General features: G+C 35.9%; 3 protein-coding genes across 3 annotated transcripts; all 3 read right to left on the reverse strand.

Moving 5' to 3' along the window:
• Window positions 1–4,620: 4,620 nt before the first annotated feature.
• Window positions 4,621–7,749, reverse strand: LOC103699123 (protein XRI1-like). The gene is made up of 9 exons (XM_008781177.6): window positions 7,543–7,749; window positions 6,471–6,523; window positions 6,266–6,388; window positions 6,046–6,182; window positions 5,839–5,917; window positions 5,658–5,760; window positions 5,533–5,573; window positions 5,296–5,376; window positions 4,621–5,167 (listed from the first exon to the last, which is right to left on the reverse strand). Exons 1-9 carry the CDS (start codon window positions 7,563–7,565, stop codon window positions 4,887–4,889), a joined length of 921 nt encoding a protein of 306 aa, XP_008779399.3. The 5' UTR covers window positions 7,566–7,749; the 3' UTR covers window positions 4,621–4,886.
• A 3,408-nt stretch (window positions 7,750–11,157) lies between these two features.
• LOC103710595 (small ubiquitin-related modifier 1-like) lies at window positions 11,158–15,878 on the reverse strand. Its single transcript, XM_008796396.5, has 3 exons — window positions 15,647–15,878; window positions 11,556–11,705; window positions 11,158–11,450 (listed from the first exon to the last, which is right to left on the reverse strand). The coding sequence occupies exons 1-3, from the start codon at window positions 15,722–15,724 to the stop codon at window positions 11,367–11,369; spliced, it is 312 nt and encodes a 103-aa protein (XP_008794618.3). The 5' UTR covers window positions 15,725–15,878; the 3' UTR covers window positions 11,158–11,366.
• A 2,130-nt stretch (window positions 15,879–18,008) lies between these two features.
• Window positions 18,009–24,573, reverse strand: LOC103710629 (uncharacterized). Its single transcript, XM_026806028.4, has 9 exons — window positions 24,473–24,573; window positions 23,673–23,780; window positions 22,682–22,823; window positions 22,335–22,598; window positions 21,194–22,241; window positions 20,874–21,109; window positions 20,718–20,791; window positions 18,440–18,548; window positions 18,009–18,264 (listed from the first exon to the last, which is right to left on the reverse strand). The coding sequence occupies exons 2-9, from the start codon at window positions 23,717–23,719 to the stop codon at window positions 18,232–18,234; spliced, it is 1,953 nt and encodes a 650-aa protein (XP_026661829.4). The 5' UTR covers window positions 23,720–23,780; window positions 24,473–24,573; the 3' UTR covers window positions 18,009–18,231.
• Between the last annotated feature and the right edge of the window lie 1,560 nt (window positions 24,574–26,133).

Raw genomic sequence — 26,133 nt, forward strand, 5'->3', positions numbered from 1 at the left:
GTAAGTGCATGAACTTTTGGCAGGACATGCATAAAGTATACGAAAAACTAAAGGGGCACGTCCTCAAACAGGAAAACCAAGGAAAAGAGTACACTGAGGATGCAAGGGCAATACATTGTGCAGTTGCAGCACATTGAGATCATAGCTTGCACATACCAAGCATATTATTCTCTTATCGAACAGAAGCAGGAGAAACGAACAATCAGGCATGACTGATGAGAATTAAGTTGAAAACAATATATTTACAAGAGATTGCCACCAGTGATCTAAAAGTTCTTGCTCCATATCTACATACATCCTATGCATCAAAAAACTCATTTTCACCGTCATTTTTGCTACTTTTAAGTGTTTGTGAACATATAGGTCATCCGAACATATTTTGTTGACTAAGAATAACAAAATTGGGGGAATGTAACATTAGGGGAAGGTGCACTGCAAACAGTTCACATAACAACACGACATGGTGGAGCACACAAGTAAGATTATCATTAAAATGTAACAATAGTATGATCATGCTTTTATCTCAAACTATGGTACACGAGGATGTGCACCACACTTTAATTTTACATGCAACTTAAAGAGAGAAGTCATGGAATCAAAATCAGGATATCTTCCATACTGCCTCATATTTGTATATCTACAACAAGTTTGTTGTTTCAAGCGCTCAACTACTACAAATGAAATAAGCCAGTAAGCTCTTTTCGGGAGCTTTTTTGCCGAGGTTATCGAAAGTGAAGTAGATAACTAAACAAAGGATGTGAAAGAGACCCCACCCAGTAAGATCAAGTGAGGTGCTATCCATGATACTGATGTTTAGTGTTTATGTTCGCGATGTTTGCGAGCGCGAACGCATACCGGAAAAAAATGGAAAATAGGGCCCTAGCCTCGTCGGCCCTCCAATTCTCAACCCCGACCTAAGTGTCTACCATAAGCCTGCAGTCAACAACTATACAATGTCCTCTGTCATTATTGACATAATATTCTAATAGATCACATTCATATGGTACTCGAAAGATAAAACCAATCAGATAATAGACGTTGTCAAAGAAATTTTGACAAACGATCGTACAGTTCAACTCATATATGTGTATCTTTCAAATGAGAAGGTATCAAGCTCCAATTGAAACAACATAGAAACAAAAAGGACCGGAGTTTAAGCATATGTGTTAATGAATAAATTGAATTAAATTGTGAGCATAAAACCAGAAGTACTGATTAGTAGACCAAAATCGCATGATTCACATCATCCGCAAAAGAAGCCAACTTGGTGTTCTTGTACAAGGAGTGGAGGTCACACGACATCCCAGGAACTTTTAAACAGATCAGAACTAATTATATAATTTAGACACCACTAGCAAGGGAAATTCTACTCACCAGCCATCACCAAGAACTGCACATGTAAAGTTCCTACCAAAGGCGTTGTTATTTTATTGAGGCATTTGTATATACTTGGTCTAGATTATCTAAGTGCTCTAACAATGATGGGCAGTTAGAAACCAAGAATAAACAAGCATAATAATTGGAAGAGGCATGGGGCAGCAATTGCACAGCATATATCAAAAACAAAGGAAGGGTAGCCATCACGATTGCAAGTACACCAAAAATAAAGCACACACGTATATTCAGCCTTCATAGGATAATGAGGTATACACACTAATACAAACATCATGTATTCGCCCTCTCTAGTAATATAACCCAAGTCCCTCTAGATAACCCAAACCTCAGTACTAGAACCACCCCCACCCACATAGCATGTTAGCTATCCTTATTGCCAAGACATTTAGCACCTATCCTAACCTAACCCAGAAACCTATAGCAATCTAACCTCACACAGAAATAAGCTAGGAAAAGTTGATCAAGCTGGGCAACCGATAAACATATTGGTGTCATAGTATCATAGCACACATAGCTGCTAATATCTCCTCACTCCCATAAAGTTGACAACACCACAGAACCCCATATCTCCAGCAAAATAGCAACTAGTATACTCAACTCAAATAAGCCTCAATCCTAAGCTAGTTGGGGTCGGCTAGATGAACCCTTTTCCTCCATTCCTTTCAGTTTAGGATCCTAATAACTAGTATAAAGCAAATAAAAGAGCCCACTTCCCTCTTCATATACATGCAGGCTCCAAATCACATCCTCCACTACTAATCACAAGATAGCTGCATGCAACCATTGATATTCTCATTTGAAAGCCTTCTGTAGATTTATCAGCTGATATTTCTAGTTAATATGCTAGCATTTAATACTAGCCTCAATGGAATTCTACTTGTATATTTTGTAATGCACAAGCAGCAGATCTTTGAGCTCACAAAGTAAAATCAGTCCCTTCTCATTTTACACATATTGTTCAAATGCCAAATATATATCAACACTCAGACACTTCACAGATTGCTTTAATCTCTCCATAACCACAAGCCTCAAAGCTAACACTTGAAATTCAAATCCAAAGGATTATTAAGGGGATATGTAATTGGAAATCATGAGTAAAAACTAAATCCAACTCTAAGCAATATCTGAGATCTCATCCTCATATATCTTTTCAACTACAAGGAAACCCCTTTGGCATCAACTCCAACCATACATCTTTCACGTCAACATGCGACATCAAAGCTCAAGATGAATAACACAAGAATTACAAGTAAGCAAGGTAGTCAAACAAGTTTCTTAAGAAAGTCAGTATACCAAATGATCAACTATTCAAGCATACAACTTTAACCCTCTGTTTGGTACAAAAGATAGGCTAGAGAAAGGATGAATGAGAGAGAGGATGGATAGGAACCCTCTTTTGTTTGACATAGAAGGAACAAAAGAGATGATGGATGATATTTGTATGATATTTTTACTAAACTATGGTACAAAAGTATTATCATTATCAATTTATAGGACTTATTTATACTAAAGAAGAAGAGAAATATACATAAACTTATAATCTTTATAAGTTATAATTATATAAAAAATAATATAAATATTTAATGAATAATTTTATAAATTAACTATATATGAATTAATTTATTTATATATCAATTATATAAATAACTAATTAATTTATAATTTAAGTTAAATAGTTGATTAATTTTATATAACAGCCAACTAAAAACTTGTGAGTATAAATAGAAATATAGAAGATAATCATAATTATTTACCTATAATTATGGAAATTATGTACTAAAATTAAAAGAATTAGTAATAAAATTTAATAGTATAGGATTAATAGTATAGGTAGAATAAAAATATCTATAAATAAAATGCATGAAAAAGTAAAGAAGTGTTAGGATTTTGTCAAAAAAAATAATGAGGGATAATTTTGTCAATGTAGAAATCCACTCCTCACATGCTCCATCCATCCTTCCTTACATCCTTCCAATTTGGGAGCATGCAAATTGGTGGGCCAGAATGGATGGGCAATCCCTCCTTTTCATCCATCCTTCCTAAATTTTTTAAACCAAACGGTGGATGGAAGCCATCCATCCTTCCAACCCCATCCCTCCACCCTTTCGTAACCCCAACCAAACACAAGGTAAGTAATTGTACATCAGAAACATGAATTTTCGCCACACGGAGGAGTTTTTCAGCTGCAATTGTTGTATAAGTTTTGTTCCTTTTATTAGAGAGCATAACATGAAAGTTATACTAAAGTTGATCAATTATTTGAGCTCAATTTGTTATTTTTGCAAAGTGCAGTTGTTTAAAGTACAACACGTCCATTTTCTTCATCTATCCCCAATGTAACAATCACAAACTTAATAAAGTTTAGTGTTTTCTTGGCATAGTGAAGAATGCTAGGGAAAATTAAGAGCGAACATAAATACAGCCATGGCATCAAATTGGACTAACAGACCTAATTCAGTAGGAAGACTTGATGCTACACTGAAATCACCATTTGAGTACCTCCCAGCCAGCCAATCAGCTGGGGTAATGACTTCTCTAAATGTATGCATCACCTAATACACTTTAGTTTTGACAATACATATCTACCTTGCATAGCGTGCCTTTAATTGTTTTCAATTTTCTTACTCCTCACTATCTCAGAACTTGTAAGTCTACCAGCTGAGTTTAGTTTCCCATTACATCTGAAGCACGGTTCACAACATTGGTACTGACACTGTACCGGTACATTACCGATTCGATACAATATAATAGGTACGGTATGGTATACACCAATACCGACATAGCTCCTGACTCCTTTTTCTCACTTTTCATGATGGTATCGTCTGAAACCAAGCGGTACGGCTAGGTATAGTACAATACACATCCCAATTTCGAGTCATACCAGACGGTATGGGGCAGTCTCACTCGGCTCAGACTAATACGGACCAATTCAACTTATATATCAAACCAAATCTTGATACCAATTGGTACCTTACCGGTACAATAGGGTATGGATGGTACAGATCAGTATGGCAGACTTTAATCTGAAGGATATTATGATAATAATAGTTCCAATTTCATACTTGTTTTACAACATAAATCAAATTATTATCCATTTATATAGTAAGCGACAGAAGTGCTGATACTGAAAGTCATAAAAGTCCTTCAATTCCCAATATATTAACTAGATGCGCTAGAGATCATCACTAGGGCAACAATAATGAAAAGTAAAAGAAAATTCAAGTGTTAACAAAATACAATTTTCTTCAACTAATGAAAGCATCACAAACCAAGAAATGCATATAACTAGAGTTCCTCTCAGCAATATGGAACTTAAGCCCAAAATAAATGGTTCAAGCAACAAGTCTGAGTGAATGATCCAGCACCAAACAAGGATCCAATAAAACATAGAAGTATTTAAACTACCTGGCCAAAACTTATCATGCAAGACCAACACAAAATTAAATGCGTGAGAGAGAGGCCCACAGAACACTTGGAGAAGGCTTATAAAGTCAACCTTTGGTTCTCATGATTGTAATGCTGCCTTTTCCCCCTTCAGTGCAAATTTTAGTTTTGACAACCACAGGCTTCCCAGAATAAGCTGAAGTAGGATAAGAAATGGTAGTTTCCTCATCCTTCTTATGCTTCAATCTTGATGGTGGTGGAGCTAGAATTCGCTGATTTATGTCATTCAAAGTTACATCACCTTGAACTCCACATGGTTTGATTAGGGAAAAAGGATAGGCAATTGAACTAGTTAACTTTGCCGGAGTTTTAATGTAAGATTTCCTACCTGATATAATGGAAGGGAAAAACACAAATTTATTAAGAGGGAAAATGAGGAAAATATTTAATTTGAGCAATAACCTACAGGTATAAAGTAGCACATGATGGAACAAATGGCTGTAATGCTAAACATACCCTTAAAAAGTACGGGAGGAGCGGGAGCTGGGGTCTCTTGCACCACATCATTTTCCATCTCAGGTAAAATGTTGTTAAACTCTAAACACATAAATCAGATGGTATAAGCATCAGCATCTAGTTCACAGTTTTCAAAGAAAACCACATTTTTACATTACAGGTTAATCTTTTTCAATTGATAGAGACAGAACAAAAGAGGAACTTAATAACAGGGAAACAAATAGAAGTTTTACTGACCAGAAACACTGACTTGGTCATTGGACGTCAAATAATTATTCCTACAAGAAACCATAGGTGGCATTAAGACTTATAAACTAGGTCAAAAGTTACCAGATAAAAGTAAAACTTTAAAAGGCACAGACTTTTCATCAGGGATACAGGGCATCTCGTTTTCATTCAAGCAATCTGCCAGCCACCCCTCTGATGATTGATCCAACCCTTCACAACTTATGGCACACATTTCCTCTGGCATAGACTTCAGAATCAGAATAACCATATAGATGATCTAGTTTGAGCCGCAAAGCATTATTGAGAGAGACCAACCTGAAAATCCCACAGCCCACTCCGAAGTCCACTTTAAACTTTCTGAAAGTCCATCTTCCGTTTCTGAGCACTCCATTACCTGAATAAATATAAGAACAAAGGCCATAAGAAAAAAGGGGGGGAAGGCATCTTAAACAAACAGATACTCACTTTTTCTCCACCTAATATCAAAATAGATAATTTACCTCATATCTATGGATAACCAACCTTAGATTTTAAGAAAGTAGCAGCACCTTCCTCATTGCCAATGTCAGCCTCATTAGTATCTGACGTGAACTGCAGCATGCGCCTCCTCTTGAGTTGCGAAGATTCCCCTGATTCCTCCAAACCTTTGTTGGTAATATCTGAATTCCACTCACCCAAGTTACACAGAGTTCAGTACAATCTCAATAACAACTAGCCAACATCTAAAAGAAGATAACTATACCTCCAATATCCGATACTTGGGAGCTAAAATCTGCACAATCCTTAATAGGAGTTTGTTGCTCCAGCATGTGCAAGAAAGCATCTTCATTTGGCTTTACTTCATCCCATAGAGAGTGAGAAAAATCTGCGGAATTTAGGATACTAGACAATAAGAACCAATGCTGCTAAAGGGCTTCTAAAGAAAAAAAACTTTAGAAGCAACATACTGTTTTGTGGATCTATTTGCAGACTATACTCTTCTCGCCATTCCCACATCTCACTGCAATCATTCCACATAGAAACAATAGCACCATAAATAACAAATACAATATTATAAACAACGGAAAACTACCAAACTAATGTGACCATAACTTTATACTTCAAGTACATACAATTCGGGCAGTTAAGAAAAGATGACCAATAAATTGATTCCTTTCGCACTTAAGATTGTAAGAAAATGAGAAAATATGCATAATCTAAAATGCAAGATAGTATTATGAAAGGAGTGAATTTTTACTTCAAGTGAATACAATGCAAGTTAATTGATAAAAATGTACAACAAAATGATTCCTTTCCACTCGGAAAGCCACGAAATCACAGGTTTGACAGAGTAGAATCTAACAATGTCCACAGAGAGAGATCGACAAGCAAAAAACAAAAGTTAGATCCGGAACAAAGAAAACTGGATATTTACCATGCTTTGCATTTGTAAAAAGTTAAGACTGTCCGCCGTATTTAATCATACATTAGGTAACTATTCGGCACTAAGATATATAAACGAGCAGGAAAGAACAGAACGCATCAGGTTCAAGTACGAAATTTCATAATACATATAAAAAAGAAGTTCCATTCATCAACATGGGCAGTAAATACTTGAACCCATTCCCCATCCCCATCGTGCAAAACTGTAGTATCCGGATCGAAACAAAGGGGGAAAAAAGAGAACAAAAATCCCAACTTTTTCCATGCATCAAAAACTCCAAAACCCACAATCGAAAACGAGAAAAAACTCAAAATTGAAAAACAAACAAGCAGACACACTCTACGGAACACAAACAAATGAAACTAAGATTTTTTATAAAAAAGGGGGGGAAAATTAGATATCTCAAAGGACTGCACCAAATGCATCAATAAAAACACGACCAAGACCAACGATAGAAACCCGATCAACATAATAACCATTCCGTTCCAAATCCAGTGCCAAAATTCCAACTCCCCTCGCGAAAAAACTCATCAAACACTAATTAAGATGAATAACGATATGAAAATACTTCAAAAATCAAACAAAAAGAAACCCACTTGTTGTTATCATCCACGTCCATTTCCTCCTCTTCGAATGGCTTCAAAAACCCAAAGACTTCAAACCGATTACCGAATAAAAGTTCAAAGAAAAAAAAAAAAAAAGGAAGGCAAGCAGGCTGGAGAGAGAGAGAGAGAGCTGGTAACTGCCTTTCTCTGCTCTCAGTCTTAACTCCCTTTCAAGTCGACAGCGACCGCAGAAAATATAAGGCGAGAGGAATTTATCAACGTTTGTATATAATTTAGAAAGAGGGAGACGCTAGCTATGACTAAGGCTGCAAATGGGTCGGGTCGACCCGTGACCCGACCCGACCCGACCCGCGTAGACCCGACCCGACCCGAATTTTAGGACCCGCGGGTCCGGGTCGGGTCCTAAAATTGGACCCGAATCATTTTCTGGGTCGGGTCTGGGTTTACCCAACGGACCCGACCCGACCCGAATGGACCCGAAAAGAGAGAGAGAGGAAAAGCAAAAGAAAGTCTTTTCTTTTTCTTTTTTTTTTTTTTTAGCGTGGGTTGTGGTACTGTTGGTCAGTGTGGGAGGATAGCAAGTTAGCAACAAGCATAGGTTCACAGAATCCAAAGGAACGTCGGCCCATCAGGATTCTCTCTCGATCTATTACACTGTTGAGACCTCTGGTGTCTCAGTAGCTGCCTTTTTTTTTTTCCTTCTGTTTTTTGGTTTTTGTTTCTTTTAACTTTTGAAGGGAGAAAGTGAGGGGACACTGCAACTGAATATGGGTCATGTGCTAGTTTTCTGTAATGGAATTGGATTTTGGAAGAAGGTCTGGGTTTTTTTTTGTCCTCGTGAGAGGGGAGCTGGGAGACACCGAGTTCCGTCCAATCAGTCATATAGATAAAAAATAGTGTGTCATGGGTCATCTGTTCTGACTAGAGCTCAATTGCAAAGTCTTTCAAGTCATGGGTCGCCCAGCACCTCATAATTATGATATGACCAAATTAGATTTGCCCAAATTTTTTCTCAAAAGCACAAAAAAATTGGACCCGATCGGACCCGGACCCGACCCGAATCAGACCCGGACCCGACCCGAACCCGACTCGGACCCGACCCGACCCAACCCGATCTTCAACCGGGTCGGGTCCGGGTCCAAAATTGGGACCCGAACAAAAAACCGGGTCGGATCGGGGTCACCTAGGACCCGACCCGACCCGACCCATTTGCACCCCTAGCTATGACAATACGGTGCCCACTAATCTACTAAATAAAGTTGCTGATTTATTAACTGCACCCAATTTGGCATCGACTTGGTAATAAGAAGTCTTGAGTTTCCATCAATTTACGTAATTGTCATCAGCTGCATCAGCATCCGTCGCTCCCTCTCGGACCTTAATTCAAATTCTGATCTTAGCGTTACGGATAATCAGACGGCTCAGACGTGACGACCAGCAGAAAATCTGACCCAGGCCCAGGGGACCACCACCGGGGGCTCCCATGTAAATTCGCACGAAAATTTGAACCAGGCCCTCCTTCTTTATGGTAGTCTTAATCTTATAGAAAAATGTCAATGAGTCTCGGATCGGACCTGGCCCCACTCTGCCTTAACATTTTTGCCGCTAAATTACTATTTAGGATTTTTTTTTTTTTTTTGCATGAAACCCCCCATCAATATCGAATTTTGTATTTACTTGATAAACCGCTAAATAGTGGTATTTTGTAAAGAACAATATTTTATGAGGATAGAAAAATAAATATAAACTTGAAGAAAATATACATGCAAATTTGAATATTTAAAAAAATATTCATTAAAATAAAAGTACTATTATTATTTTACTTGATATTTACTAAATTAGTTTCTTTATTATTTTAGACATCCGAAGCCGTAAATTCTCACGGGAAAATCCGACAATCTTGGCGTGAATCTAGATGCGTGGGATTACACTTCTCCTTTTCTGCTATAACTTGCAGCTGGAAGAATAATGTGAAGCTCCAGTTCCCAGCTCGAGTTTATCATCATCTTTCATCTCTGAGTTGACTGATAAGAACACTTCATCCAATCATTTCAGCTTCTGTAAACATATATTCCCTTTGATACACGCACTTCAGCAGTATTAGCATTTCACAGTGCTTTGATTGGCCTGGTGAATCAGTATCAGGAAATTTTGACAAATTGGATGCTTTGTTGTTTCTGGTATTATGTATGGATTTTAGCCAAGATGAGCATTTCTCAGGGAAAATAAATTCCATGAGCGTCCATGAGCCGGTGGGATGTATAACATTTCCCATGTAGCAAGGAGTATATTCCAATTGTTATCTGTAAATCATTTGAACCTGCAATTTTCCTAAGGTATAATTTACTATTACCTTTTTGTTTTATAAATGGTTTTGCTCCTATTATGTTTCTTAATGGAACCAGCGCAGCGTGGCTTTTTACATTTACTGCATGACCAATTCATGATTTTTGGATGCAAAGGTGTCACCTAAATTAGCATCGTAAGCATCTGGCTCTGCTCATAGAAGCTCTCTATAGACGACCTATGATTTGTATAAGATGGGCATTGATGTAAGTTGATGATTTGTGTTGAAAAGGTGCCAATTGTTTGGCACATCAATTTCGGAGGCAGAGTTCCGAGCTGCCTGAGCAGGTCTTTGACATGCACGGCAGGTGCTACAGGCCAGCTCGAACATTCTGGAGGACGATTCGGCCACGATTATCAGTTGGATTCAAAAAGAGCCGAGAGGTGAGAGCACGGACCACCCCACGAGTTGGTATTTTTTGACTTTATTGGATGTATTCGTATACGTATTATATGAAAAATCCGCTTAAGCAAAAACAAAAAAAAAAAGAAAAGAAGAAGAAGAAAGAAAGAAGGAAGAAAAAGGAACTCTCCTCATCAACACCAAGCAAACAACATTAATTACTGGAATCTAAGAATTATAACTGGAAGCCAGGATACAAAGATTATCACCTCAACAGATCACTACAGTGATGTTGCCCATCACTTCTAGATCAGCTCGGGTTAGAGGAAGTTGGCCATAATAGACAATAATTCTCGGTCAGCACCTAGAATTCTCATTTTATTTTCAACAATAATTCTTAATCAGCACGCCTTGAATTCTCATTTTATTTTCCTCAAGGTAGAGAAAAAGGAGGAACAATTTGTGGGAGGGCCTGTAGATGCTTCTCCAGGCTTGAGCTGCCTTCAAGTTACTAAACTACTTTAAAAGAGGGCCAAAAATCTGATATCAATTCATGCACCGTTTGACTTCCCACAACAAACCAAATGCATGTTGTTATGAGACTAATCAGCCCCAAGCAAACAGGGTAGAAAAATGACAAAATCAGACCCACCGCATTCAAGTAGAAGACATTCACATTACTAAACGGCCACAAAGTATATAAAACTTAATACATACAAGAAAGCCGGAACAAGTGATTGGAAATATCAGAACAACACATACAAACCTGAAGTTGGCCCCCCAACTCGGATGGTAGAATCATAGGATCAGTCCACAACTTATCCAGCTAATTCAACAGCATTAGTCTATCATATTATATAATTAAAGCATAATCTTTTTGGGATGGCTTGAGCTAATCAAATTCATCTCATATTAATGGAGGTTGAGTATTCCACCAGACATCTACACACCAAAAATGCTAATAGAAAGGATTATCTCTAGATATTCAACATCTCAACAAAGCAAATATATTCATGGACAACAGCAAGATAGTGCAATGGTTCAACATCTCAGGGCAAAAGTCTCCAAAAGATCTATTTCACATATTGAACTTGTTCATAGCTACTCCCACCTGAAGTCCGCTAGATGCTACTCTTTAAATATTTCAACTTAAGCAAAAACAGAACTAAAATGGTTTCCACACACTTAACAGACCACCCCCAGTTTGGTGCAGCATAGCATCAATCTCGTCCCCATCTTCCATCTCAAGCTGAGAAAGGAATCAAAGCAAAAGTTTTAGCAGACAAAGAAACTAATAGGATAACACAACTGAAAGAATTATCAGTATTCAGTATAAAGAAGATGGTTCAGTTACTTCTTCAGGGGTCTGCTCCCCACGAAGCCTCCGGCCATCAAACAGGAACGCAATAGAATTGAAATCAACTGACTGGCGGTCACAGTAGGCATTCATGAGCTTCCGCAGCTGAGTGCTGCGCTTGATCCTGAAAAACACCTCATTTCCATCCTATGGAACAAAGAGGTGGTAAGAAGAGAACCATAAGCAAATATTGGGCCACAAAATAAAATGCTTAAGGTTTGAAACCATTCAAACATAAGCTGAAAGCCTAAAATTCTTCGAAGTATGATGGATAATAGTCTGCATTTGATTTTAGCTTTACTGAGCAAGCCATGCTTTCATCGAAAATATTTGTCAATTCAGCTTTACAAAACTCATGTTCACCCTGATTACATGCTGTTTTCTCCTACATTCCACCATTCCAACAGTACGAGTTTTACAAACAAAACTCATGTTTTGCATGGGAAGGGTTTTGGTTCAGCTTTAGTGGTAAATTGCAACAATCAGATCTCATTATACAGTCGTCAGCCACCTATTGCCGTAATTAACAAATCTTGACCAAGACTTCAGTAAGGATGCTAAGCATGGACTTTTTACAATATTAAACTGAAACCACTTGCAACTGGCAAGTGAACCAGCACTCAGCATAATCTATAACCACATCCAATCTGAAACAGTGATTTTAAATACCTGACAACAATATGCAATACCAACTTTTAAAGAAAAACCATGAGTACCACTTAAAGACCTGAATGAAAAATAGGTGGAAGGTTGAGTTAAAAACAATACGGTGGAAAAAGGAGCTCAGACTGGAAAAAAAAATATACGGTCCAGTTTCTCTTAATGCTAGAGAACCCCCATTGGGAACAAGGCATACTCCAATTATTAATCCCAATCAATTTTAGCTAAACCTCATAGACCTTTGCCTTTTTAATTTTTTATGATATCAGAAAATCAAATCCCGAGCTTGTAAGTTGATCAATATGCTTCTTTCCAATCCTAAGTAGTTTCACTTCTTTGTTTGCTATCTCTTAAACAAGGTTCTAAAAGGCAACCATTGTATATAGGCGGTCAAGTATGCAATATGCAAGTGCCTATGTGGGTGCCCATGTGATTAGCATTTTAAGAATATTTTAAAAAATAAAGTTTGTAAAAACAAGTAATAAAAGTGAAAATCAGAAAAATAATCAAAATTAAGGGAAGAGAAAAGGAAAAATTGGGTACGACTTTCATACTTATTTGATAGCCTATTTTGATGGGGCATGATATGCAAACTTAGAATATATCAATATTTTCCTATGAATTGTGCTCAACATTCAGGATGCAAATGAAATGAACAAAATATGATTTATAAAATGAACAAGCAAAAAAAAAAAGCAACAAGAATATATGATTTATAACTAGGTTTACAGAATCTATTCAATGAAAAATATATATATTATTTAAGCTCATAGAGACACTCAAAAATCGAAAATGTTATTCAAGAAGTGACTTATCAAACAACAACCCATTGTCATCACATTACATATGCACCCAGAATGCATATGTGAGACACCTTGGCCTATGTAAATGCTTGATGGCTCAGTGTGTAGCCCATCCCTAATACGATGAGGTCACCAGGTTGCATCCACATATGCCAGCGCACATAAGGCCACCTCAAATGCATTTTAGACCACTCCTCACAAGCATGCTTTTGTTCCCTTTGAAAACAAGCCATGCATCTTACAAGACATCTACAACTAACAAATTTTATCGAGCCATTCCACCTCTTAGAGAACTTATTTCTCCACAACATTGACATGTTTAATCTTTGACCTCTAAATTTGCCTCTAAATTCCACAATAATTAAATTCCTTTGTAAAAAGATGAACTTTCCCCCTGGGTCTCGTTGCTCAATAAAGTAGCAACACCTATACAACTAAGGTACCTTTCACTCCAAAGTCACGAGAATGAACTTCTTTTTCAGAATTAGGACTCCACATTTACATAAAACGAATCAACCTATTTACAGTGGTTAGCTGGTTCTTAACATGACAATGAATGCTTCATCCTTTGCAAAAATTGCTAAAAAAATATGGTACAGAACTCATTCACAAAACATGCTCCAGTTATCAGTAATAACAAAATACAACACAAGCAATGTACAACTAAATGTTTCTTTACTCGACCTTGGAACATCAATCAATAGCAAGCAATCATTCACTGCTGTAAAACTCTGTTATAATTCTATAATCATTGCTTAACCTTGTCCTGATATTATCTCCTCTATATTGAGTTGCACACATATCCTAAAAATCCATTGTAAAATCCATTGCTCTCTCTTTTCCTCTCTTTCCTTCTCTTTTTCTTTTTTGGTAAAATCTTTCCTTCTCCTTCTCTTCCACCGACAACGGTATCTCAGTTTCGTTGCCAAAACCGTCCCGGTCTGCCGCTAGTACGGCTCGGGACGCCTCGAACCGAACAGTTCAGAACAGTTCCGCGGATCCTGGTTCACCACATGGTGCATACTGGACCATAACAAAACTACCATACTATACACGTACTGAATTGAGACTCCATATAAAGGGTGTACAGAGTCGTTGTACGCCGAACTGACCCGTACAAGGCATACCAACAATGTACCAGAATGATACCAATAGGGAATCCGGTACAAAGATGGTAAACTTTGTTCAACCCCTTCAATCATGTAACATGCCAAATAAAATGCTCGAACAACAAAATAACCTGCAGCAAATACCATACCTCTTCTGTTTTCCATTAATTCCTTCCAATCTTCTGAAATTTAGACCCCCCTCGCATTCACATCACCCACTGGAACTACAACTTAGCATTTCTAGATTAAAGTTTTAAAAAAGAAAATATATCCTAAAAATCGAAATTAATTCTACAGTTTAAACTATAAAAGAATGAAAGCAAAATAACAGCTGCAACAAAATAAAAATGCTACATACATTCATACATACGTACATACATGCATAAATTTTCATATATATACATACATAAAACTCTCAAAAAAGAAGGATAACTATTTTCGCCAAACACTTCCTTAACCGCACAGACAAGGAACTATCAGATCATCAAGCAAAAGAGAGACTGCAAAAGAGAGAGCTCTTGTTCCAGAAGCACCAATAAAGACCTCCACCAACTTGCATCTAGCATCAAAGGATTGCTCAAATTGGTGAACTAGCTGGATGTAGCTATATTACCTCCCTTTCTGGAAGGGGAAAATCAGGTGGAAGCCACTAACCGTAAAGATTCATGCTTTGCAGCTTCTCCTGAAAATTAACTTTGTTTGCAGGAAATACTATTACAACAAGGATCCTCTCGGACCAACAATATCTATATACCATGAGCTCCTCACTCCAAGCTATGTAAGATGCTCAATATCGGAGTTCTCAAAATGGGCACGCTGATCAAGCAGAAGGCGGCATAACCCAGAAAAGAGCAAAAGGAAAGGTGAAGTCTTGTGATTACTCACAATAATTTCCACCACAATAGTTTGAAAACTAGTTGGAGAAACGCAAATCGGGAAGGGTTAAAAGGTGCAGCATTAGCGACATGCAACAAGAATGAGCATGACAAGAAAAGCACAACAGTCCAGTTCCTAAAAACTCGATGAAAAACCTACCCTGATACCCTAATCCATTAAACTTTTCTAAAACTGAGCAGATCCATAAAAGATTAATCCATTCATATTTTATTACCGCTGAAATTGGCACCAAAATATGAATCAGTTCTCACAAACATTGGATAGCAAAATAGATTCTACATTAATTTTTAACTCCAAAATTGTCAATATCTAACTTTACAATCAAAAACCCCAAACTTCAGATCAACCACAAGCCATCTCACACCAATTTCTCACGAGAAGAAAAAACATCAAACAAAATAAAAAACTCCCATCAATCTCATAAAACATGCCCAACTCTGCAACCAAATTTTTAGATCTAGTTGCAAGCAATCACACCGACAGCAAGACAAAAAAATCCAATAAAAAATGTTGCACCAAATTAAGAATAAAATCCTAAACAATCCGATTACAAAGTCAAAAGATAATCCAAGAAAACCAAGTATTCGATTATCGCAGCAAGAGAAGCCGATTTCCGCACCTGGCCCTTGACCTTGAGATTGATGTGAGCAGCCTGATCCGCCGGCTTCTTGTCCTCTTCTTGACCAGCTCCCGACATTGGCTCCTCCTCTCGATCTCGACTGAAACACCCCCCGCTTCTCCTAAACTAGGGTTTCCAATGCTTCTCGCCCTTCAGAAGAAAAGAGAACAAAAAACAAACAAATCTCTAGCCGAGAGAGTGACCGGGGGAAGGAAGGGACGATTCGAACGAGAACTTTCGTCACTTACGGTCGCCATTTTAAAACGGTTCGTTTCAGAGTCAAATTTAATTGTTTTTACGAGTCCGCCGTCCGAATTCGGTAACTGAAAAAGATGGGCGGATTGGGAAATCGATGGGCGGCTAGAATTCGCTCGAATAAAGCGAGATTAGGAGGGCACCTGGAAGGGTCCGACCCTTTTCTTCGTGCGCATAAAATATCTTATGCGGGATCCGCATACGCCATTCTTCTCAAGACATCGGGCTGATGCCTAATAGGCGGTGCAAATGAATGGCTATTGTTAAGTTCGCATAGAGTGTTTGTACGGGCGTTTGTAAGCGGTACGGGATGGAGTACTTCTCATTTGATTTGAAGTACGCGGAAAAGGTAAATGGACCGTTTCGTTCGGGATCCCGAGATTCGTCCTTATCTCCGCGTCCTTAACGTGAACTTCACGTCAAATAGGCTCCCAAGATCACGTGTGATGGGGTGGGGGTTTCGGCTGGGTTTAGATTCGTTTTGGGTTTGAATCCAACCCGATCCCAAATGCGAGCCGGATCCAAATCAGATTGGATCCAAATTATCCATTTGGCTAAAAAGTATGCTCATCTGAATTTGACTGGAGTTTAATCTTTCAATTTTTCATACTGTAACTTCACATCTTTTTTGAGCAAATACTGTAGTTTTACATTAGTAACAATCTGACGATCAGAAATATATTTATGAGAAAAGCAAATTGATAACGCAACTGAAAATGACATTTCTATTTTCTAAGTTGTTTATAAACAAGTAATTAAGCTTGGGCTCGGTTTCAAGCTTGAGTTCGAGCTGGATCCAGGCTCTATTTCAGGCTCGTCCATACTTGGGCTTGAGCTGGACCTAGGTCGGGCCAACACTATACTCGAGCTCGGTCCGAAAAATATGTGAGATCTATATTCAAACCCAAATTTCGTCTAGAATCTTTTAGGCCTAGCTCGTAGCCCGACTCGAAGTCGTTCCGGCCTAATGGGCCTCGTGCCGGTCTAGGCTCAATTTTAGCCTTAGGTGGGCTTAAATGCACCCCAAAAAAAAAAAAAAAATATAGGAACACCTTCACAACTTTTTACCTATTTACACTGACACCCTCTCTATTTTAATTTTTTTAATTTGGTCCTTCGACTTGTCATGTTGACCCAATGTGATCATGCCGAGCTTAAATTTTTCAAGACTGAAATATCCTTGATGGGAGGTGCTAAGAAAACACCCCAAATCACATGAGTCAGGTGATTCTCTCAAAATAACTAGCTAGGTTTTCTTGTATCTAGAAAAAATCTCGAAGGGAGAGGAGGAAGAAGAGAATATTGCAATAGAAGGGGAGATTATCTTGGAAGGATATCACGAGCGGTAAATGGGGAGGGAGAGAGAGAGAGGTGGGGAGAGATGAAGAGAGAGTCACCATGAAAGCAACCCAAGCAAGCTCCGAATCCTATTTGTTCTACCATTATGGAAGAAGGGCGCTATTGAAAACATCCTGGACCAACGTAATACAAGATTAGGGCTTCCATAACCTAGAAAATTCCAATTAAGAAAAGTAAATCATACTAATTCTTGCTAAAATATATTTTCTTAAGTTCTTTTAATTGATTATATTAAGTTTCCCTCCTTTTTCCATTTCATTTACAAAATGAAATTTTGTTCTCCAAATTTTTTGCTAAAGGAAATGTAGCTACAAAATCTTGAGTACCTTAATATAGGCTTAAAAGAAAAGAGGTTGATGATTTGTTTAGGTGGCATAGAGATTTTTTTTAATGACCAACAAAGATTGCATATTAGTAAATGAAGTAAGTACATCTACTAAAGGTGGTATGTTATTAGTAACTACATTCCAAACGGTTAGATTTCATAAAAGAGTTTTCATTGTATATTTCATTTCGTATATTTATCTTTTATTAAATGCTTAGAAGTTTCCAATACAACCAAGTTAATGGAAAGACCAGCTTTGACTAGATCATTCAACTTAGGGCACATTATCATCCATATTATATGGCAAAGAATAACCCATGCATGGTTCCAATAAAATTTTTGATATTTTGAGAAATTAACTTAGTAACGTGGTTAAAAAAAATGAAGCATATTTCTTTTCTCCTAATGCATTGTATCTGCTTACCCTAACAAAATATCTACATTAGTATGCTTAGTGTGTATATCATTTAAACTACATTATAGTACAAGTAATTCAAGTGTGAACATTCATATCTAGTAGCTACTTATAAATGCACAAGCGTGCATACATTTTAAGCATTATACATGAAGCTGGTGTAGAAAATAGCCCAAGCTTCTACATATAATCCACAGCTGCCAAATTCAATGAGCCAATGCAGCAGATCATTCACTTGCAACGATCGCATTCTTGACAATCTTCCTGAAATTGAAGATAAACTTGTTTCAATCAGTCCAAACAATATATGACAAGTAGTTATATACTACAATTTATAAATGATAAAAAATTTTCATTCCAACTTAGATGTTAAAATTATAAATGTAGCAACTATGGCCTATTAATTTTAATTTGCATTTACATATTTATGAAAACTTACCTCATGTTGATGATCTCTTTGAAGTGTTTGTTGACATTGACATGTCTTAGGTGCCAAATGGGTATGACGAACTACATGTTGGATGAATGCTCGAAGGTGATTGTGTATGCTGGATTCCAAGAAAATAATCTCCAATGAAGAAAATAAACTTGGAGGTCGATAAATTTTCATAATCAATAATGATAAGTTTAATGTATTGAAAAAAAATTACTTTTTTATTATTTTGGGATTATGATGTAATAATGCATGAATTCTTGCAGGTTGGATCATCTGGCACTTGTGTTGGTTTAAGTAAATCTAGGATTTTCGGCCATATTTAGTTGTTAGAAATTGAAATCAGCAAAGGTTTTTTCTAATATATCCTATGATATCCATTCTTGATAATTGTTAGGAATGATTGATTTTGATTATTGTGTTTGAATAAGTTTATATATCCATGGCTGCAAATGATTTAGTTGACCCGTGATCCAACCTAATTTGACTAGCCCAATTTGTAATTGAAGACTGGTGGGTCGGGTAGGGGTCAAAACTAGACCAAATTTCAAAATCAGGTCAAGTATGGGTTTTGTATTTTCTAACCCCACTTGACTTAGCCCATCCATCATTCGAGTCTAATTTGGATCACTAAAAAAATAGACAGGACCCAACCTAGATCTAGTTCGGCCTGATATAGAAACCTAAACTATATAAAACCCCTTCTCCTTCATCCGAAATGTCTTTCCTAATTCAATGAATGAACCTTCACTTAAACTAATCCTTCTTTGTTTATCTCAACAATACCATTCCCTCACTTAATTTCACTTTATTATGTTTAAACAGTAATTATTTGTTTTGATGGATTCTTATTTATAATTTTCTCAAGTATGTCAATACATATTTTTAAAATTATAGTTTTTATACTTGTACTTTAAGAATGATCAGTTTCTTCCATGAAAGTAAACCCTTGTTGAATAAATATTTATGTTTAAGCTAGTTTTTCAATTTTATCTAAAATTTAGTAATTTTGTATTTAATTATTTTATTTGTAAAAGAATACTTAATTCTTGCCTTAGCTGCGGATCCGATTTGACCTAAACCTAGATATTTGGCTTGTATCTGGTTATACTTGACATAAACCTGACCCAAATGATCCACTAGATCTAAAATCTCTTCTCCGACCCCATCTCAACCTAACCCAATCAACCAATAAGTTGGATTGGGTCGAGTTAGGCTAGGGTCAAGCATAACTAGTTCAATCCAACCCATTTGTAGGCCAACAGGTAATCTTAAGGGTATGAAGCAAATCTTAGAATTTATAATATATTAATATCTGTTTTCCAATAAGATGTATATTAATATAATAATAATATTTCATACAATCAATATTATTAATAATATTATAATAACAATACAAATATTATAAATATAATTTCTATTAATAACATAATTATAATTTTAGATATCATATTAATATTATTATTATAGAAATAATCTAATATAATATAGGTAATATAGTATTGCACAACATAAAATAGTATAAATTGTATAGCTATAATTATAATGAGATACATAATAATTATCATAATATGTAATAGAATAATTAACTAATAAAATATATAATACAATATATTCATGTTATTAGTATATTAGTAATTATAGTATTATATATTATTAATAGTTTGAAGTAATACATAATTATTTTCAATAAAAAATGTCAATTACGATTTGTGTAATAATACAAATATATATAATATTATAGATAATATAGTAATATATTCTTAAAAACATATTTTTAATAATTAATATATATTTGTAAATATAATATGTAAGAATATTTTGTTATTACACAAGCAGCTATCCAGTGCTAAGAAAAATGATGCCCAAGCCCTCCCTCGTATAACAGTTTTATGCTTTCTTCTTGTAATTCATTACCCGTTAGAATTAATATTTACATGTCCAATTCTAAATGAGTTATCAAGTACGATAAATACACATTCCCAATTACCACTCCTCAGAACTAAAGAAGGTTTTCAAGCATACCAAGAACCATGGAATTAATTTTCTTTCCCAAACTATTATATATGGTCTTCCACTCTTACATTGATCCATAATGAGACTGGATCAATCTGACTTACATACTTGTTCAATCAATGATCGATTTTGATGATATGTGGTATTCACAAGCTTTGGTTTCAACTCATATATTGGGAACATTTGCTATATAATATGAATACAATTCTATGTTACATAAAATACCTTGAACAACAAGTCTATTTCAATGCAAATGAACTTATCATACCTTAGCCTGTGTCGGTTGCAAGCAATAAAGAATGTCGATAAACCTTTGATAATGCTACGAACAGCTCGAAAAACCTGTAAACAATGGCACCATCAATTTTCTGCATTGGAGAAAACCAAATTAAGCAATTGTAGTGCAAACGGTAGGTTAAAAAACCTGTGAGAAGAGATCATTCCAAAGACCCTCCAAAACTGAGACATCATACGACGCTTGATGTGTCTCCGACAAATATGTAAACTGAAAAATGCTACTAATGGTCTCCCAAACATCTTGAACTAAAGCATAACTATTGGATAGCAAAGAACCCATCAAGTTTGCCAACATAAGCGCACATTTTATCGGAGCAAGAACTAACTTCCAGATGGAACACACCAATGGATAAACTAATGTTGCTGAAATCATAAGAAAGAAAAGATAGTGACATCAAGATATTTAGATTGGTTATTATAACCACAATTGGGGCTTAAGAGAAGTACCTGTACTCCAAATATATGAATAGAAAAATTCGAATGGCCATAGCAAAACCTCAATGATGTCGATGACCAGACCGTACATGGATTCGATCATGAACCATATTCTTGAAGAAAATAGCTCTTTCATCTTGGCACATGCATTCCATAAAGATGAAAACGGTCCAATGAATGGTTGCGAGATCGTTGTGAATATTGCTTTGATTGCCCGCGACATCACCAACAACCATTTAAAACTCTTACGCAAGTTTTGGAGAAACAACATTGTTCCAAGATACTGTATCCTTGTAACCATATCCCACTCTTCTATCCAACTAAATAGTGGACCACAAAGGCGGGCTGCAGCTGCTTTCAAAAGTGGTACATTCTTATACAAATCATAGAAGCCAATCATGACTGTCACTAATGATATCAAGATGTAAAGAGTCCTTGCTAAGGGTCGCATCCATGGACGATAAAAATGGCAAAATAAAGGATATGATTGGAAGAATATAACCCAAGAAGGAAGTCCAGACTCGAGCAGAGTGAGAAGCCTAATGTCGGACATGATTATTTTCCTTAGTTTGAATGGCAAAAGACTGTCACTAGACTTAAATAAGATCAGTGTGTCTGCATATTGAGTGGGTGCAATAAATGGTTCCTCCTCCATTTCTATCCTCTTTAGTGATTTCTTTTCTTCCGACATGACTAGTGTATTAACAGAGTCATGATAAAAATCACATGTATCCTCATACTGGCTGTTTTCTTTATTGCAAGGTTGCATATTATTAACCGTGCCATTTGTCCCTGAGGGAGGTTCTTGTACATCTAGGAATTCATCTTCAAGGAGAACCTCTAAAGGAAATGCTTTTTGTTGCAACATATCTCTCGAAAAAGAGTGAGGATTCCAATGTTGAACATCTAAATCAGATAACTTCCTTAAATAAATCTTGAGTGATTGGGTTTCTGATATTCGACCTGAGAACCATAAAGATATACAGCTTGAGGCTTGTTCAGGACTAAAAAATTCCCATTTCGTCATGGATCTTACTTCTAGAGCTAGAGATGTATCAGCCTGAGAACAAGACAGAAGTCTTTTGAATAGAAAGGATCATTTAAGTAAAGAATGGAAAATATGGTACCACTCAAGATGTCATTCCATGGATACCTGAAGTTCATTTAGATAGTTGATGCCATGCACATCTTTCCATATCACTTCAAACACAAGAAACCCTTGAAGGGCTTTGCTTAAGTCCATCACTGGAAAAAGATACCTCTCTTGCCATTTTGCAGAATTGATGGAAGGAAGCCATCGATAGGACCTCTTGGATTTGTCATGGTTGGATTGATGACCACCATCCTTCACATATTTACTTCCCGTTTTTGAATCTTTCTGAAGTACCCTGGTGTTTGTAAAAGGAGAAATCCTATACTGCAAACAAAGGGACAACATGTCATTATTAGTTGAAGCACGAAGTTCGACATTTTAATAGAAGAAGGGTAAAAATCGTAGACCTTTGTCACCATTAGTTGCCATAGCTTTGTTGATCTGGACTGCTTGTTCATCAGCCATGGCCGGTTATCGACCAAAATTAGAAGTCTTTTACTTAAAGGAGCAAAATATAAGAAGGCCCGTGAAACATATGATTGTATATCCCTGGAAGTAAAATCCATGAAAAGGGAACAAGCATCTAGTGTGATGTACAAGGATGTTGATTAGACATAGATGCAAACCCGATAAAAGCTACACAAAGTAATTAGAGAAATACAAATGTTATAAAAATTATTACCAGGTAGACTTTTTTTATATGATTCCTAACTTGTGCAGGAGTATTTCAAAGTTGAAACATAAACATAAATGAATAGTTATAAAGAAAATGTCAGGCACTCAAAAAATACCACTATTCAGAGAATATAGCGATGCATAAGCAATAAAATATTCGCTATTAGATTTTCAAGAGTGCTTCCAAACTATAAACAATAACAATAACCTATTTAAATAAAGTGGCAGCCATGTAATGCAAGCTATTAGGACATCATGTCACATAAAACAATTATGTAAGCATAGAACATAATAAGCCTGCAGATATAAAGAAGCAATGGTTTCAAATTCTAATGGTCTTGAGATTTTACAAGCATATAAATAGAAGAGCATGAATCAAAATAAAATTACTATAACTTAACAAAAATGACTCTACTATGTTGGACTGATTTGTGATCAATTAATGAGAAACTTTAAGTAGCTAGAAGTGCGACAAAACACATAGGTGTTTTCTTATCAACAATATGTTGAGAATCTTCAAACATCAACAACATACATATCAAAGCTTCAGTTAAGAAACTTCTAGCATGAAGCAACTAAATAATTTACAATAGAAAATATAAAAAAAATTATTTCACTAAATTAAGATAATGAAACCTTCTATATACATAAAAAAGATAGAGGAAAGTGGATTGGGCCTCCCATATCTTTTATGAGAGAGAGAGAGAGAGAGAGAGAGCTCACCCAATTTGCAATCCTGTTAGAGCATAGATATCAGGCAGACTTTCCATTCACTTGTTAAAGGATTTACAAAACTTTACTCCCTTTCATGCTTGTTAATATCTTCTAGACCTTGAAAATGGTAAAACAAAATAAAAAAAATAAATGAAGGCAAAGATATTGTAGAACCTAGCAAAAGCACGTATTTAAGTTCTCATACACGCAAAAACACATTTGTTATATTATGTCCTTAATATAAACTAGATACCAGCTCCTAGTGTAAGAAGATATAAGAAGTTGCCACAATTAAAAAAAATAAAAATGAAAATGAAAATCTTGAAAACGAGGGTACATTAAAGGAATGTCATATAAAGATCAAAATGTTTCTTCTTTGAAAAAGAGCAAACGCATCCTTGAAAGTACAGATAGTATGAAAAGACTATGAAGATTCTTTAATAAAATTAATTTGGTGGACAAGCCAATATCTCTTATTTCAAACCAAAAGCATAGGGATATAAATAACCATAAACCATCAGAATAAACAAAGGAGAGATATGGTAAGCCCATATATGAAACGAAGGAAATGCCAAAAGGAACTTTTTAGTAATAAGAAAAGAAAAATCAGAAGAAAGTTGTGCCTTTGATCTCTTCCAATGGAATCCCAATGAAAGATGAAAAGGAGAGGGAGGAAGTCTTTGTTCGACTTGGATCAATTACCAAAAGAAATGGGGGCATTAAGGAGGTAAAGATGGCGACTTTGCTCAAGAGCAATATAAAGGAAGACAATCCATAAAGAGGTGGACGCAGAGAAATCTACGACAAACCTCTCTTTCCTTTCAACAGTGGAAGGTCAATGTTCCCCATTTTTCCCTTGCTCCATTTATGATCTGAACCGCCGATTTATCGGGGACTCTCCTTTTTCATGGAAAGTTGTTAGGCTTCTCCTGCGGAGAACTTGGATCTTTTTTTAGCAAGGATGCAACACTGCGAGGAAATGCATGGGTGGTCAAGATCATCCCTCTTGTTTTTCTCATTTATGTAAGGACTAAATTTAATCTATATGGACTTTTATTAGAAGAGAATATGTATGGCATCTCATAGGCAGAGGCATGACCAAAATACGCTGTATCGATCTGAATCGAGTAATATGAAACGTACCGTATCATATCAGTTCGGTATCGATACCTAATATGAGCGATATACCAACGCTCGATATGTTAAAAAAAATCTATATCGTACCGTATCAATACCTACTAGTGTGGTATCGGTATGAAGTCTGGTACCGAGACGGTAAACTTTGGGTGTGAAAACGTATGAACAAATCTCCAACAGTAATTGATTTTTTACAAAAAATAAAAAATGCTCAACATAGAGTACATAGGCTATGAAACTAACAAAGTGATAGTATTTCAGGATGAGTGATGATCCTTGGGAACTATGGATAAGGGCTCAAGTATTTCGTGCTATACCAATCGAGATAGAGATAACAAACTGAAAAATGATAGCCTTTATTTTCTTAGTTTAGACTTTGAATTATTTTGCTTAAATAAAAATAATGGCGGCTAATAAGATATAACAATCTAGAAGGTATTAGTAATAAAATAACGGTTTTCATTTGATAAAATCAATTTATATTAGGTATTGCTTTAACAAATATTAACTTTATATATTTATATGGATGGTGATGTAAAATTATAGTCCGTTCTGTCAATCAAAAAAGATCTAATTTAATATTATCAATTTTGAGTAAATTATAAATTTTTTTCTGAGATTAGGAATAAATTACACTGATGTCCAATAGCATGAAGAACCTACATTTATCATAGAGCACTGATCATGAGCCGGGCTTAGGCACAGAAAATATCAAATTTTAAATTAGCCCAACCCGAAGCCCGACTATAAATGAATAGTGTTTAGGCCCGAGACCTGGCTCATGTTCAGCTCTAATTTATTCTCTTGAGATTTATTTTTATCTATTACTTTAATCATAACTTAACTGAATATTAGTCAAACCATTAACTTTAAATAGGATCCAAATGCCACGTCGGAAAAATTTTTAAAATGACCAAAATAATTTTACATAACATAACAGCCATCCAAGAATATAAAAATATGTATGTATCCTCCTCCTCACTCAAGAAAAATTTTGACTTTTTATATATATGAGGTAAATGAATTTACTAACTGTTAGTTTAACCGGGTATAAGTATAGATTTTACAAACTATTTGGTGTAAGTTTAGTAAACGTAAACTTTGGGGAGGTTTTTGTAATTTAATCATTAATTTTCATATGATAACTTCTATAGTAGTATGATAGCTTGTTATGTACATGTATCACGAGGGTAGTGGGCTTTCCAAGCTATCCATAACCAACGCTAATCTGAACCATATTTTCATTCAGGTTTGGTGGCTTTGTCCTAGGTTGAGATTTGGTGTAAGAAATATATACTATAATTTTTTAATTGATTTTAATCAGGTCCAATAT

Source organism: Phoenix dactylifera, chromosome 11 (assembly GCF_051530095.1).
Source record: "Phoenix dactylifera cultivar Ajwa chromosome 11, Ajwa_hap1_PhDact_Kaust_v1.1, whole genome shotgun sequence".
In the NCBI taxonomy this organism is placed as follows: Eukaryota; Viridiplantae; Streptophyta; class Magnoliopsida; order Arecales; family Arecaceae; genus Phoenix; species Phoenix dactylifera.

Bases quoted from the DNA above. Each gene is read 5' to 3' on its own strand.
- LOC103699123 (XM_008781177.6), bottom strand. From the start codon at position 7,565: ATGGACGTGGATGATAACAACAA. The intron at 5,761-5,838 runs GTTGGTCTCTCT...AGTCTATGCCAG, and splicing joins GTGGGCTGTGGGATTTTCAG to AGGAAATGTGTGCCATAAGT. The intron at 5,168-5,295 runs GTATGTTTAGCA...CCATTATATCAG, and splicing joins TCCTCCCGTACTTTTTAAGG to GTAGGAAATCTTACATTAAA.
- LOC103710595 (XM_008796396.5), bottom strand. From the start codon at position 15,724: ATGTCGGGAGCTGGTCAAGAAGAGGACAAGAAGCCGGCGGATCAGGCT. The intron at 11,706-15,646 runs GTGCGGAAATCG...TTTGTTCCATAG, and splicing joins ATCTCAAGGTCAAGGGCCAG to GATGGAAATGAGGTGTTTTT. The intron at 11,451-11,555 runs GTAACTGAACCA...TTCCTTTCTCAG, and splicing joins GGGAGCAGACCCCTGAAGAA to CTTGAGATGGAAGATGGGGA.
- LOC103710629 (XM_026806028.4), bottom strand. From the start codon at position 23,719: ATGGAAAGTCTGCCTGATATCTATGCTCTAACAGGATTGCAAATTGG. The intron at 22,824-23,672 runs GTGAGCTCTCTC...TTTTACTTCCAG, and splicing joins CTAACAGGATTGCAAATTGG to GGATATACAATCATATGTTT. The intron at 20,792-20,873 runs GTTTTTTAACCT...CATTGTTTACAG, and splicing joins GGAATGATCTCTTCTCACAG to GTTTTTCGAGCTGTTCGTAG.